At 45.4% G+C, this 14,197-nt stretch overlaps 1 protein-coding gene across 10 annotated transcripts in view; it reads left to right on the forward strand.

The window, feature by feature from the left end:
• prom1a (prominin 1a) overlaps nucleotides 1-14,197 on the forward strand; it is a 77,895-nt gene continuing 63,698 nt past the window's right edge. For 6 of the 10 annotated variants that reach the window (XM_052059162.1, XM_052059190.1, XM_052059216.1 and 3 more), the window contains exon 1: nucleotides 1-464. In XM_052059162.1, the coding sequence (XP_051915122.1) occupies nucleotides 236-464 (229 nt within the window). In that variant the 5' untranslated portion in view covers nucleotides 1-235. The remainder of the gene's footprint in view (nucleotides 465-14,197) is intronic. The other 4 variants (XM_052059171.1, XM_052059152.1, XM_052059180.1 and 1 more) reach the window with 3 other exon arrangements.

Below are 14,197 nucleotides of genomic sequence, written 5' to 3' on the forward strand. Positions count from 1 at the left end.
CGGAAGCGCGCGCGTCGCCAACCATTGCGAGTGCGTCCTTGCTTGGTGACTCGTCGAGGCGCTGAGACGGCGGAGAGAGGCTCTCACGGCGTGGAGGGGCAGACCGCAGCTGATGAGAAAAACGATGCCCAATCGCCGGTAGCCGGTGCTTCCTACCAGGACACTTTTTCACATCTCAACCCGTTCACTTGAGCCACTACCCGGAAGATCTACGCTGCCGTCGGGTGGATTCACGATGGCTCAGAACGGAATCCTGGTTCTTCTCTGCATGCTGCTGGGCTCTGGGGAGTTCCAGGAACCGGAGCCGCGAAAGCTGCCACCCCCGCCGGCGAAGTTGGACTTCGGCTACGTGCCCGTCGGAGTGTACGAGACGGTCGCCCACTACGAACCTGGACCCATCGGCATTCTCTTCCAGTTGGTGCACACTTTCCTGTGCGTGGTGCAGCCCAACGACTTCCCGCAAGGTAAGCAAAGCCCAACAAGATACTTTTTAGTTACATTTTTAATTACTCACTGTTTCTGGGAGTGAACGAGAGCCGCTTGAGACCTATGAGCCCTGGGCTCCATTCATTGAGCAAAGCAACTCTCTGGAAAATGTGCAAGTCAAACATTTGGTGAAATGCATGCAAACAACTTTACTATTTATAATGCGTCAGTGTACAACCTGAGGCACGTGGTCTAAACGCGCCATTCTAAATTATATATGTTTATATATGTGTGTATATATGTATGTACAGTATATATATATATATATATATATATATATATGAAAAAAAATCCTTGTCTCACCCCTCGGGTGGTGTCTGTCCCTCATTCAGCTCGGGTCCTCTACCAGAGGCCAGGAAGCTTGAGGGTTCTGCGCAGTATCCTTGCTGTTTCCAGCACTGCACATTTCTGGACTGAGATGTCCGATGTTGTTCCCGGGATCTGTTGCAACCACTCATGTAGTTTGGGGGTCACTGCCCCGAGTGCTCCGACCACCACAGACACGACTGTCACCTTTACCTTCCAGGCTCTCTCCAGCTCCTCTCTGAGCCCTTGGTATTTCTCGAGTTTCTCATGTTCCTTCTTCTTGATGTTTCCATCACTTGGGACCGCTACATCCACTACAACGGCTTTCCTCTGCCCTTTATCTATGATCACGATATCTGGTTGGTTCGCCATTACCATTTTGTCAGTCTGGATCTGGAAGTCCCACAGGATCTTCGCTCTGTCATTCTCCACCACCTTCGGAGGTGTTTCCCATTTTGACCTTGGGGTTTCCAGTCCATACTCCGCACAGATGTTTCGGTAGACTATGCCAGCCACCTGGTTATGGCGTTCCATGTAGGCTTTCCCTGCCAGCATCTTACACCCTGCAGTTATGTGTTGGATCGTCACAGGTGCCTCTTTGCACATGTATATATATATAAGTATGCATATACCGTTAAACCTCGGTTTTCGACCATAATCCGTTCCAGAAAGCTGTTCGAAAACAGATTTGTTCGAAAACAGAAACCACGCTCTTTAAAAAAAAAAAGAAAAATCTTAATTGAACACGTCTGTTCACAATGGAATGCTATACGAGGAAGCACCACTTCCTCGTCTACCCGAGGAAGCGTCACTTCCTTGTCTAAGGAAGGCGAGAGGAGTTAAGTTCATTCAAGTGCGCTCAGTTTGTTCAAGAACCGAAATTCGGTCATCATCCGAGGCATAAAAACCTCGAAATTTTTGGTCGAAAACCGATTTGATTGAGAACAGAGACGTTCGAAAACCGAGGTTTGAATGTGTGTGTGTGTGTGTGTGTGTGTATATATATATATATATATGGCCATCTTTTTCTTAGTTTGTGTTCATGCCATGTTGGTGTTGCATTAGCGCCTACACAGTTTTTGTTTTGTTATGTCTGTACATGCGCTGTTTTCCCAGTGTGTAGCCCATGTTAATTTAAAACTTAAAATTGAAATTGATAAAAATGTGCTAACATATCAGCATTTTTGTTTATTGTTAAGCTCCATATGCTATTTACCTTAGCATAAATCACTACTATATATACTGTATATATATAAAACAGAAATAGATAACCCCTGTAGTACTGTGTCAGCAGCCTCAGGTTTTTATTTGATTTGTTTGGGGGTAGGGGGGCTCTACAAGCCATGTTAGATAAGCATGAGCCACCGCATAGTTTTGTTTTTGTTTTTTTGTTTTTTACTGATTTGGACAACCCCTGTCTACTGTGTCAACATATTTGCATTTTAGCTTAGTGTTAATTGTCTTTGTGTTTGTGTGTGTGTGTGTGTGTGTGTGTGTGTGTGTGTGTGTGTGTGTGTGTGTGTGTGTAAGAGAGAGAAACAGAAAACGAATAACCTCTGCACTAATGTGTCATTTAGTTGTTTTTTTAACCTCCATAATAACTGTTACAACACAATAGCATTCATTGCCACAAAACTTTTCATGAAAAAATACATAACCCCTATTGTAATGTGTCAACACGTCAGCTTTTTATTTATTTTTGTTAGCCTCGATACATCATCTTAGCTTTGCATTAGTGATGATACAGGTGACAAAATCTGTCAAACAGAAAAGGGCACATGTGACAGGTAGATTCAAGACGAAATGTGCGACAGCTATATTAGTGCATGGCTTGTGCTCACAAGCCATGCTGTTCGGAAATTCTTTGTGATGCCCTTTGCACTACTCTAGAATCGTGTGTCTTCGAAGAGGCACAGCGTGCTCCCCTCTCATTAATTTCAGAACGTAGCTCATGTTCTAAACCAATCAGCAGCTCGTTCTTGAACTGTTTCCACCTGGATTGCCTAATGCACTTGCGCACCCGAGTCGGAGTGCCTAAATGCACCATGGCACTCCGATTTTGGTGTACTCTGAATAACAGCACATTTCAACATCTCTCTCAAAAGTGAACCAGTACGCGCTTAGAGTGTATTACTGAACCTGCCCTATGTCATCTGTGATTGTGAGGCTCCTCAGGTAACTGACTGTTAATCAACGCAAACATTCGTTGCTGATTCCCATCAGAACAGTTTGCCATGTGCTACAGTATGTTGGTCACAGTGTTCAAAATACACAATTCGACTAAACTTTGGATGGGCACTTTAGCGTAGCCTCTGTTTGCTATGTTAGCTTAATATTAACAGCTACCCAGGTCACTTAACATCCGTTCACCATGTTCGCTTTGCATTAGCATGGCCATGGGTAATAAAAACTGTGAAACATACAACACGGTGCAAAAAATTGGCGTCAAGACAAACTGGTACATTCGTGCTTAGCCTCTATTTTGCCATGTTAGATTAGCATTAGCAGCTATTGACTCAGCTTGTTATCTCGTGTGCGTTTTTTTTTTTTACCAAATAGATTTACGTCTCACCCCTTCTATTGTATTTTTCCTTTTTCTTTGTGATGCTATTAGTTTGCACTTAATGCAATTAAACGCACACATAGACACACAGGCACATCAGCCTGTGTGTGCGTGTGTTTGTCCATGTGCTGGGGTGTTTGTGTGAAACGGGGGTCTTGGGATGTTTCAAGATGCCCTCCTTGTCTAAGTCTACAGGACATTTTGCAGATTAACAGCTCGATGAGTCACCTTGTTAACTTGCTAAATCCCATAATGCCTTGCACCATATGCTGTTCAAAGTCTCCGTTCCATCCAAGCGCAAAACACTCACGCACACGCACGCACACACACACACACACACACACGCACACACACACAATGGAGAGTGCATAATATTATACTGATAAACATTTCTTCTATAGTTCATTGAACCTCACGTCCACATATGCGGTAACCGAAAGATATAAGAATGTATTGCAATGTATCAAATCAATACACTGACATTATTTATATACAGTAACTGTATTGTTAGCTCTATTGTGTTGATACACCAGCATTAAATATTGATTCGTGACAAATATTAATATTTCAAGATCTAATACTGACAAACTAGCATCTTGTATTTTAATATGATTCATATTAATATCTCTCTGTGAACAACACCCGACTCCAACATTTGATATTATTATCACAACGTATCATATCATTGTCTCTCTGTGTTCAGTGCCACACATTTGCATTCATTACTATTGCATACATGAACATTGCATATCAACATTTATCGTATCATGTCGATACTCCAGTATTATGTACCGTATTTATATTGCATCATGTCCTTATTTTTTAGGGGGAAATAGCTTTAATATAATTGTGTATCGTCTCGCTACTTTTCAAAGAACAGTATCAATACACCAGTAATACATATGGATTTGTATTGTCTGAGATTAGTAGCAATACATGATGATTTGCAATTGATATTGCCATGTATCATTATCGTTCAGGGTACTGTATCAATACATAAGCATTAAATATCACAATATTATCTGTGTGTGCGGTATCGATACATCGTCATTAGATATCAATGTGTGCCGTATTGTTATCTCTCAGATTACAGTATTGAAGCACCTGCACGAAATATTGATATGCCGAAAAATATTATTTCCACTTTTTTTTTTTTACCGTTCAAAGAAAAAAAAATTGTGTTAGTCAAGGTTAGGATAATCTTTTTGTTGTTGTAAAAAATCTTTGTGTTTGCTAATAGGCGTGCAACCGCGGGAAGCCACTCAACACTTTGTGGCTGCACACAATGGCTGCTTGTGGTTTTGTTTTACCAATGACCACTCATGTCGTGGACTAGTAGGACTTGTTTTTGTTTGCTGCTTCAGTCACTGAATAGTGTGGCCACTGTTCCATTGTGAGTGTGTGTGTGTGAGTGACTCAGCCCAAATATTCAGTGGTGCCTTCATCCATCTCCACGTTGCCTCAGGCTGTTCTGTCCACTATCATCAGGAAGCAACTCACTCATTCTGCACATCAACTGACTCCAGATCAGCCCAGACATGTTAAACACTGATATCAATATGTATCATATAGTGATCTCTAAGGGTCTTCACCACAGCATCAGATATCATATTGTGACTTACCATTGGGCCTCATGGTAGATGATCCATACATAACTATTCAAAATAAATATCACAATTTATCATATTTTAATTCTCAGAATGTAGGATCAATATAACAAATTTTAGATATCAGTCAGTATTATTTAATACGCCATATTGATACACCAGTATTGATATTGACATTGATTTTGCGGCACAGTGTTATCGTTGCGGACAATATGGAGTCACGGGCATTAGGTATTGATATCACAAGACTATCGATGTGATACACAACCAGCAAATTTCAATATTGTCATATGTCCTATCATGATATCCCAGGGATTACTCTACATTGCGTCCCCCTGCAGAGTTTAGTTATGAGACAAATTCCAAGTAGTTGTTCTCTAGTTGTGTTCGCTGTGATTCAACTCGGAGCAACACGCTCTAATTATTTCAACCAATAATTCATCAACATTTTTTTTCCTTCTTCTCTTAAATAATGCAAACGATGTTCACTTACCCAGAGTGGCAGAGAGGGGAGGGAAGGTGTTGATGTTTTTATTAAGGCATTCTGTTTGAATCTGTGGCTGCCCTGAAGCCTGCAATGCACCAACAGTGGCGCATCTTTTCGGTTGTTCACAAATCATATTACAATTGCAATTTATTTATTTTTTTTACTTTGATCCGTTGAAAAAAAGTTGGGTTTCTTTCTTGTTGCTTCCAAAAACCCTTGAAATCTGACTCACTATTTATTAGCCTAACAATTAGTGTGATATGATCACACAAGTATAAGAAAATATAATTTTCTGGAACATTCTGACATTTTCACAATGGCCATATGTCCCAATACTTTCGTCTGTAGGCCTATTTAATCTCAGCAATGCTATCTTTTGCGTCAAAATGCCAAACACAAAATGACCTTTTCCCGGAACCGAGATGAGCAGCTCCTAGCAATCAGATGAGCGAGCGTTGACATTTCTATGCGCATTCTCTCCGCCAAACTCCCACGATGAGGCACAATCAGTAAAACAAGCGGCGTCAAAGCGTCGCACTGTTACGGCACAGGGGGTGCTGATCTTTTCGGCGGTCTGATTTCGGCTTCCCTGCCATGCCTTGACATGTTGTAATTTTTGCATTCATCCCCGTGTTAGTGCAGTGACATCGATAATTGAGTTACTATCCCATACATTTATCATAGATAGAGCTGTGTTCTTGAAATGATTATGAATATTGGAATTTAAGGTCAGATTCGATTGACCATAAAGATTCACTTTTGTGTTCATGTGAAAGGGATACTGCATACTTGCCATATGCAGTATACACAAAAGGCGAAGGTATATATTTTCAAATTCACTATGAATGTTGCCCAAATCCTTTAAAGGTTGCTTGACCAATTACTGTAATATAATCTAAAGGAAAAAATGTCCGAAAAATTGAAGGTCATGAAAATCCATGCTGGCTGGGTTCTTACTTGACATCGGATCAATCACAAATATTTCAGTATTGGACAACACGAATCATAGAGAAATAGTTCATTCATTCATCATTCATTTTACCATATACCATACACTTTATACACATTTTAACTTATTTAACACATTTAAATATATTTTTTAAATGCTTGCATTCCTTTGCGCCTGTTCTCATTCTCTTGCTAACACAGTTCCCTAAATAGGAGCAAAGCGTTCTTGCTTCCACCGTTATGTCACTCCCACTTGATTACTGCAAATTGTTGCTATAAAATGCAAGACAAAGAAATGCGATATATTTAAAACACCAGACTAATCAATGAAACCATATAATCTTGTGTAATGAAAGTCCACTACTCTTGCTTGCTAACATACTGTATCATGTGAAAAGCCATAGATGGGCTAATCAAAATTAGCATAGATTTTAAAGTAATCATAAACCCTCAAACAAGTGATATTTTAGCACACAGAGAGCAGCTACACATAATTAATGCACATAATGACATAATGCACACAACGACCCCCACAGACACACCATTCTCTCTGCTTTATGGAATCGATGACCATTACTAAAATATTAGGGAATGCTGTAAACTTTTAGATATTGGGGTGGCTTGCCATGAGATATTTTTTAACGTACAGACTGTTCCGTGATTCATTATAGGTTGGAAAACACTGTGTTAAGTGTACTTGGTGTTAAGTCGGTTTCACTGTATTTTCGGTGACCTTGCGGTTGCTCTTAACATGAGCCAGTCAGTCTGGGTGTGAGAGTTTAATCCCAGATTGGGATCCTTTTCGCCATTAACAACGTGCTATCCTTAAAGGCTATTTTGGTGACGGCTAACAAGAGGTGTCAGCAGGGAATGAAAGTGCTGCATAATATTGGGTTTTGCGTTCCCGTGTCACAGCGTAAATCTAAAATTATCAGAAAAGACGCAGGGTAGCGAAGGGCAAATGAACCCTCAGATGGCGACATGACGGATGACTACCGGTACATTAAAAATGTCTCGACTTTTTTTCGGATTACAAAAGAAAGACTTCATCATATTAAGTAATTTCTAATTAGTGTAGGATATAAAGACTGAAATGACGGCCTATTTAAACTGCATGTACTCAATTCTGATGTAATGATACACATACTGTACCCTGAAATGTCGGTTGGTGGTATCCAAATTCGACCATGCCAATGCAGTATCATCATCATGGTCGATACAAAACTGATAATCACCATTATTGATATTGATATCGCAATGTGTCGTTGTCTCTCGGGGGTAAAGATTCTAAAAGTAAAGTACAGTGAAACTCCTCTACAACGAAACCTACATGGGCGAAAATACCCCCTTATGTGAAAAAATCTTTATGCAGTAACACAATTCCCATTCTCCTGCCCCCCATACGACGAAACCCCCCCCCCTGTTGCGTTATACGAAATCATTTTCTCTGCTCCAGCCTCGCGAAGACATTCACTACAACAAAGTCTTATCCAAACAGCGACCTCTACTGGTTCTCTCGGAAACGGCAACAGCAACCACCACACTGGTGTACATAGTGAACAATGTTTATTTCGGTCACAGCTGCGAGTTTCCTGGACTCAACATACTCAGCTGCTCTGCCATTGGCTTACCGAGCATCATCCTGGCCTCCGACTGGCCAAGAGGGACCTCACTGTCTATGTGTGTAGATACTGAAGTTAGAGCCGTAGCATCCGATTAGCTGCTCAGAGTAAATTGCTTATGGCTCGACGGACATTCAAATAAATGAACGTTTCCTCAAATGCTTTACTTGTCATCATCCTAAAAACACTCACGGGACGCTTCGTAGTCCTCGATGGCCATAGTTAGCTCTTGAAGGCTAAAAACCTTACGCTAACTGGAGCGCTAATGAGAGAGACGCCTCCAGTTAGCGTAAGGCTTTTAGCCTTCGAAAGCTAACTTTGGCCATCGAGGACTAAGAAGCGTCCCGTGGATGGCTTAAAAGTTCATTGCATGCCAGGAAGTATTTGTTATTGTTAGATTCAGACGAGGATGGACGTTGCATTGCTAAAATAACTGCAAAACGGACATTTTGATGTCAAGCAGTTAAGACAAGAAGAGCTGTGATGCTGGAAGAGAGGGTAAAAGTGATCAAAATGAAAGACGGAGGAAGCAAAATAAAAGACATTATCCAAGAAATTTATTTAAGTGAAAGTGAATGCTGATCATAAATTTCGCAATTTCTTTCCCTTTTTTTCTTTCTACACTGACTATATGATGTGTCAAATAAGTGTGTGCTCATACTTATGCACTATTGGAATAAAAATAGAGTACACATACGTGTATGTGTGTGTGTGTGTGTGTGTGTGTGTGTGTGTGTGTGTGTGTGTGTGTGTGTGTGTGTGTGTGTGTGTGTGTGTGTGTGTGTGTGTGTGAGAATGCGCTTACATCTGAGATCAAATTTGCTACAGTGAAAACCCCCCTGTTGTGAAAATTTCTTGCTGCAAACATGATTTTGTTGTAGAGGAGTTTCACTATATCAGCATGAAATGTTGATATCATGACATTATCTGTCCTTCGCTTTACCTCTCTCTCTGCGCTACCTCTTTACATCTCTGCCTCTGTAGCACGTGCCCTTTAGTATCAATACTGGTATCAATACACCAGCAACATATTGTTAAGTTCAGATATTGACTTCGCAACACAATGGTTGGTTATCTCTTGGGGTACAATATCAAGATCACAGTTAGTAGATGGAACTTTTTTTTCCATAGAACAGTACTACACTTTCCTTAAATGTTGCAATGCGCTGTGTCATTATCTGTGTGTTGGAGTATAGTGTTAGTGTCAATACCACCAGTATTAGATATTGATATCTTGACATATCTTTCTGAATATAAAATTAACAACTCAAAATAGATGTTGATATTGTATTTTAACGCTCTTTTAAAATCAGCAAAAATTTGTCTTTTCTTTTTTTTGTTTTGTTTGTTTGTTTGCTTTGTAATTCAGACAAATGTTCTGCCTGTAAATCACATCTTTAATGTTGCAAAGTTATTTTATTCATTATCTATTTTTTTAATTAATCAATCGATTTATCGGTTACGGGAATCAACCAAATTTTGGAATAAGAATCTGCTTAAAACATCCATACCAGTTGGGCCATTGGAGCAAACACAACATTAAGAAGTTTGATCAGGACATCATAAATAGGAAGGCTACAAAGGGACGACTCAATTCACGGACGCTTTCAAAATGGCGGAAAAATCACACGCCTCCTCGTCTCATCATTGTTGAGTGGGAAGGACGTCTCATTCGGGTCATCAGAGGAGCGCGGCGACCAAGGCGGCGGGGATAGCAAGTCATGCATTTCCCCGCTTACTTTTTCCACTTCGTTGGCGCCGCGGTGCCTCCCCTTTGCAAATGGACGCACTGACTCACCCCTCACACCAAAACGGCATCCGCTTAGGAAGCACTAACCACGTGGTTTTAGAAACTTGAGTTGACGCAAAAGTTATTGTAGTTAACAAAAGCTAACAAAATAAACTAAAACTAGGGGAAATTTGTTAATGCAATCAAATTAAAGTTTTTTTTGAAAAATGTTTAAAAAAAAAAGAAAACTAACTGAAACTACATCTTAAGTTTATAAAACTATTGTAGCAACCACAAATGCCCTCTGAGAACTCCGACATTTGAATTTCGCGCCGCGAGACTGATCAGCCAATCGGCGGCCCCCGCTGCCGCTCGCTACCAACCAATCACAGCCCCCGGGTGGGCTGGACGTTTGTTTACACTAACGTCCGCTTTGCTGGTATATAAATGATGGTATGTTTGCTGAAATAAAACAGTGTACCACCGCTCTTCGAGTACTTCACTTCACTTCGCCGGGCCGTCGCTCCTTACAACTGGTGACCCTTCGCCGTTCTCAACACGCAACCTTCGAGACTCAAGATGTCGACAACTCCACCGCCGCAGACGCCGTCCGACAACAACCTCACAATCCACGCCGTCTCTGTGAAACTGCCGCCTTTCAGCACTCAGGAACCCGTTTCCTGGTTTTGCCGGGCCGAAGTAAAATTCCGCCTCCGGAAAGTCACAGATCCGAGAACAAAAGCGGACTACGTCTTAGAAGCCGTCCCCGACGGCGTTTTCCAGCACGTTTCGGCATGGTTGGACCAACAAGACGACGAAATCACGTACGACTCGTTGAAAGATCACCTGCTGAAAGAGTATACTCTTACCGTCAGCGCCCGCGCCAAACGACTGCTCGCCATGCCCAGTCAGGATCTAGGCGACCGCACAGCTCTCAGTTTGTGGAACGAGATGCAGTCACTCGCCCGACTACCCGGCGCCGATCCGTCTACTGGCCAGCCTCGCAAAGTCGACCTCATGCGCGAACTATGGCTACAGTCCATCCCGTCCTCAGTTCGCGCCGCCCTCCACGACGCCAATACACTGTCAATGTCCGCACTAGTCGCCAAAGCCGATGACCTGACCAGAGCCGCCGAGAAATCGCACAGCAGCTGCAGCGCACTAGCCCCGCCCAATGTGGACGCAGACATCAATGCCGTGCGCCACCGTCCAGGCCCACCGCATGATCGCCGTCAAGCTCCGCCCCAGAACCAGTGGTCCCGCGGCTACATGCTACCGTCTGGTATTTGCAGCTACCATGACAAGTTTGGCAGAGACGCGAGAAACTGCCTCCCGAACTGCAAGTTCTCAAAAAACGCGACGGCCACCCACCGACAGTAACGCCGGCGGCGTGGCGCCCTTATCACAGTTACGTTTGCACGATCGCCAACCCGAACCAGGGGTTCTACGTCACCGATGCCATCTCCAATCGCGAATTCCTGGTCGACACCGGAGCATGCCGCTCCATCTACCCCGCCACAGACCAAAACAGACGTCAAAACCAGCCATGCCTAGTCAAACTCGTGGCCGCCAATGGTACGCCCATCGCCACGTATGGATGCCGCCGCATCCACATCAAGATCGCCAACCGCCGATACGCCTGGGACTTCATTATCGCTGACGTGAGGACACCACTGCTCGGAGCCGATTTCCTCGGGCACCATAACCTACTGGTCGATGTCAGCAACCGAAGAATGCTGAATCTCCAATCGTTCCAGTCCACCGACCTCGTCGCCCGGGTCCAAGAAAACGTCAACGCCTGTGCAATCACAACCAACGACCCATACGAGCACCTACTAAGAGTACGCCGACGTCTTCAAACCCGAACTTCACCAGACGCCGGGGAAAGCAGCGAAACACGGACTCTTCCACCATATCGAGACAAAAGGACCACCCGTCTATTCCAAGTTCCGACGCCTCTCGCCCGACAAACTCAAGGCCGCCAAACAAGCTTTCGCCGAAATGGAAAGGATGGGACTCTGCAAGAAAGCATCCAGTCCATGGGCATCACCGCTGCACATGGTAAAAAAGACTGACGGTTCATGGCGGCCGTGTGGAGACTACCGCCTGCTGAATGTGAAGACGGAACCGGATCACTATCCCCTACCCAACATCGCGGACATCACCAACGAGTTGGATGGCGCCAGATACTTCACGAAACTGGACCTCTTGAAAGGTTATTTTCAAGTTCCCGTCCACGAGCCCGACGTCCCCAAAACAGCGATCATCACGCCGTTCGGCTCCTACGTCTTCTACTACTCAACGTTCGGTCTTCGCAACTCCGGCGCCACCTTTCAACGCCTCATGGACAGCATCCTCGGCGAACTGTCGTACTGTGTATGTTACGTCGACGACATACTCATCCATTCGAAGACGAAGGCAGAACATCACGACCACGTCCGAAACGTCCTCCAACTGCTCCGCGACAACGGCTTGGTAGTACGACGAGACAAGTGCGTTATCGGCGCGTCGAAAGTTGAGTTCCTCGGTTACGAGATCGACGTTTCCAGAGTCCGCCCCCTGCCCGCTAAAGTCAACGCCATCCACAAGTTCCCTACGCCGAAAACGATCAAGACTCTCCAAGATTTCACTGGGATGGTGAACTATTACCATCGTTTCCTGCCTCGCCTCGCCCACGTCATGGCCCCGCTATACGATGCGCTCAGCGGCAACCCGAAACACCTGAAATGGACCCCCGCCCAGAGCAAATCGTTCGAAGCTACAAAAGCCGCCCTCGCCAAGGCCGCGACATTGACATTCCCGAAGCCGGCGGCTCCGCTTCAACTGACAACCGACGCAAGTAACGTTGCTGTAGGAGGTGTGGTGGAGCAGGTCATCAACGGTATCCCGCAGCCTCTGGGATTCTTCAGTCAGAAGTTACGCCAACCTGAAACCCGATACAGTACGTTCGACCGCGAACTTCTCGCCGTATACCTGGCTGTGCGACATTTCCGCCACCTGCTGGAAGGAACGCCGTTCAAGATCCGTACCGACCACCGCCCCCTCGTACACGCCTTCACCAAAGCTGGGGACCCGTGGTCCGCCCGTCAGCAGCGTCATCTCTCCGCCATCGCAGAATTTGGATGCGAGATAGAGTACGTCCCTGGTGAAAAGAATCCAGTAGCCGACGCCCTGTCACGAGTGGAAATCGATGCCGTCCATCTTGGCGTCGACTACGGAGCCATCGCCGACGCCCAAGTGGCTGATCAGAAGGGCACCGCTGACTATCGTCAGTCCGTCACAGGCCTGAGATGGGAAGACGTACCGTTTGGCGACGACGGACGCACCTTACTCTGCGATGTGAGCAGGCAACGCCCTCGGCCACTCATCCCGAAAACGCTCCAATGTCAAATGTTCGATATCATCCATGGTTTATCACACCCGTCTGGAAGATCAACCGCCAAACTGATGACCGAGAAGTTTGTATGGCATGGAATCAACAAAGACGTACGAGCCTGGGCTCGCAACTGCCTCCAATGCCAAGCCAGTAAGATCGGCCAACATACAGAATCCGGTATCGGCCAGTTTCCACAACCCCGACGTCACTTCGGCCATCTTCACGTCGACATAGTTGGACCGCTGCCACCTTCAGACGGCTACCAGTATCTCTTCACGTCCACCGAGCGGTCGACTCGATGGCCTGAGGCGATCCCAATGAAAGGAGCCACTGCACAAGACTGCGCCGCCGCCCTTCTCCAAGGCTGGGTCAGCAGATTCGGAGTCCCTGACGATATCACCTCCGACCGAGGTTCTTCATTCACGTCACAGCTCTGGACCGCCCTTGGTCAGCTCATGGGAACGACTGTGCATCATACGACTGCTTTCAACCCCGCCGCCAACGGAATGGCCGAGCGCACTCACCGCACGTTGAAGGCAGCGCTCATGGCCCGCTGCACCGGACCAGACTGGAGTGCCCAATTGCCCTGGGTACTTCTCGGAATGCGGACGACTCCAAAAGAAGGTCTCGGTGTCTTTTCAGCCGAGATGGTATTCGGTGAAACCATCGCCGTTCCCGGGAGTTCTTCCCGTCCAGCCAAGACGCCGCCGACTCCACGGCCTATCTCGCCGATCTCCGACGCACCGTCGGAAAGTACCGACCCGTACTCCAGACCTAGCAAGACCAGCGCAGCAGACGAGTACCGAAGTCGCTGTTAACCTGTACTAACGTTTTCGTAAGGAACGACGCCCACCGCCCGCCTCTAACTCGACCATACCGTGGCCCGTACGCCGTGGAGCAACGTAACGACAAGGCCTACCGCCTCAACATCCATGGTCGACAGGATTGGGTCTCAATCGACCGCCTGAAACCGGCCTACCACGACGACGACGAACCCGCGCCGCTGACCATCACTCGAGCCGGACGCGCCGTCCGCCCGCCCGACCGCCTGCACACCCAACCATGAACTCTCA

The sequence above is a fragment of the Hippocampus zosterae genome, chromosome 1, assembly GCF_025434085.1.
Source record: "Hippocampus zosterae strain Florida chromosome 1, ASM2543408v3, whole genome shotgun sequence".
Lineage (NCBI taxonomy): Eukaryota > Metazoa > Chordata > Actinopteri > Syngnathiformes > Syngnathidae > Hippocampus > Hippocampus zosterae.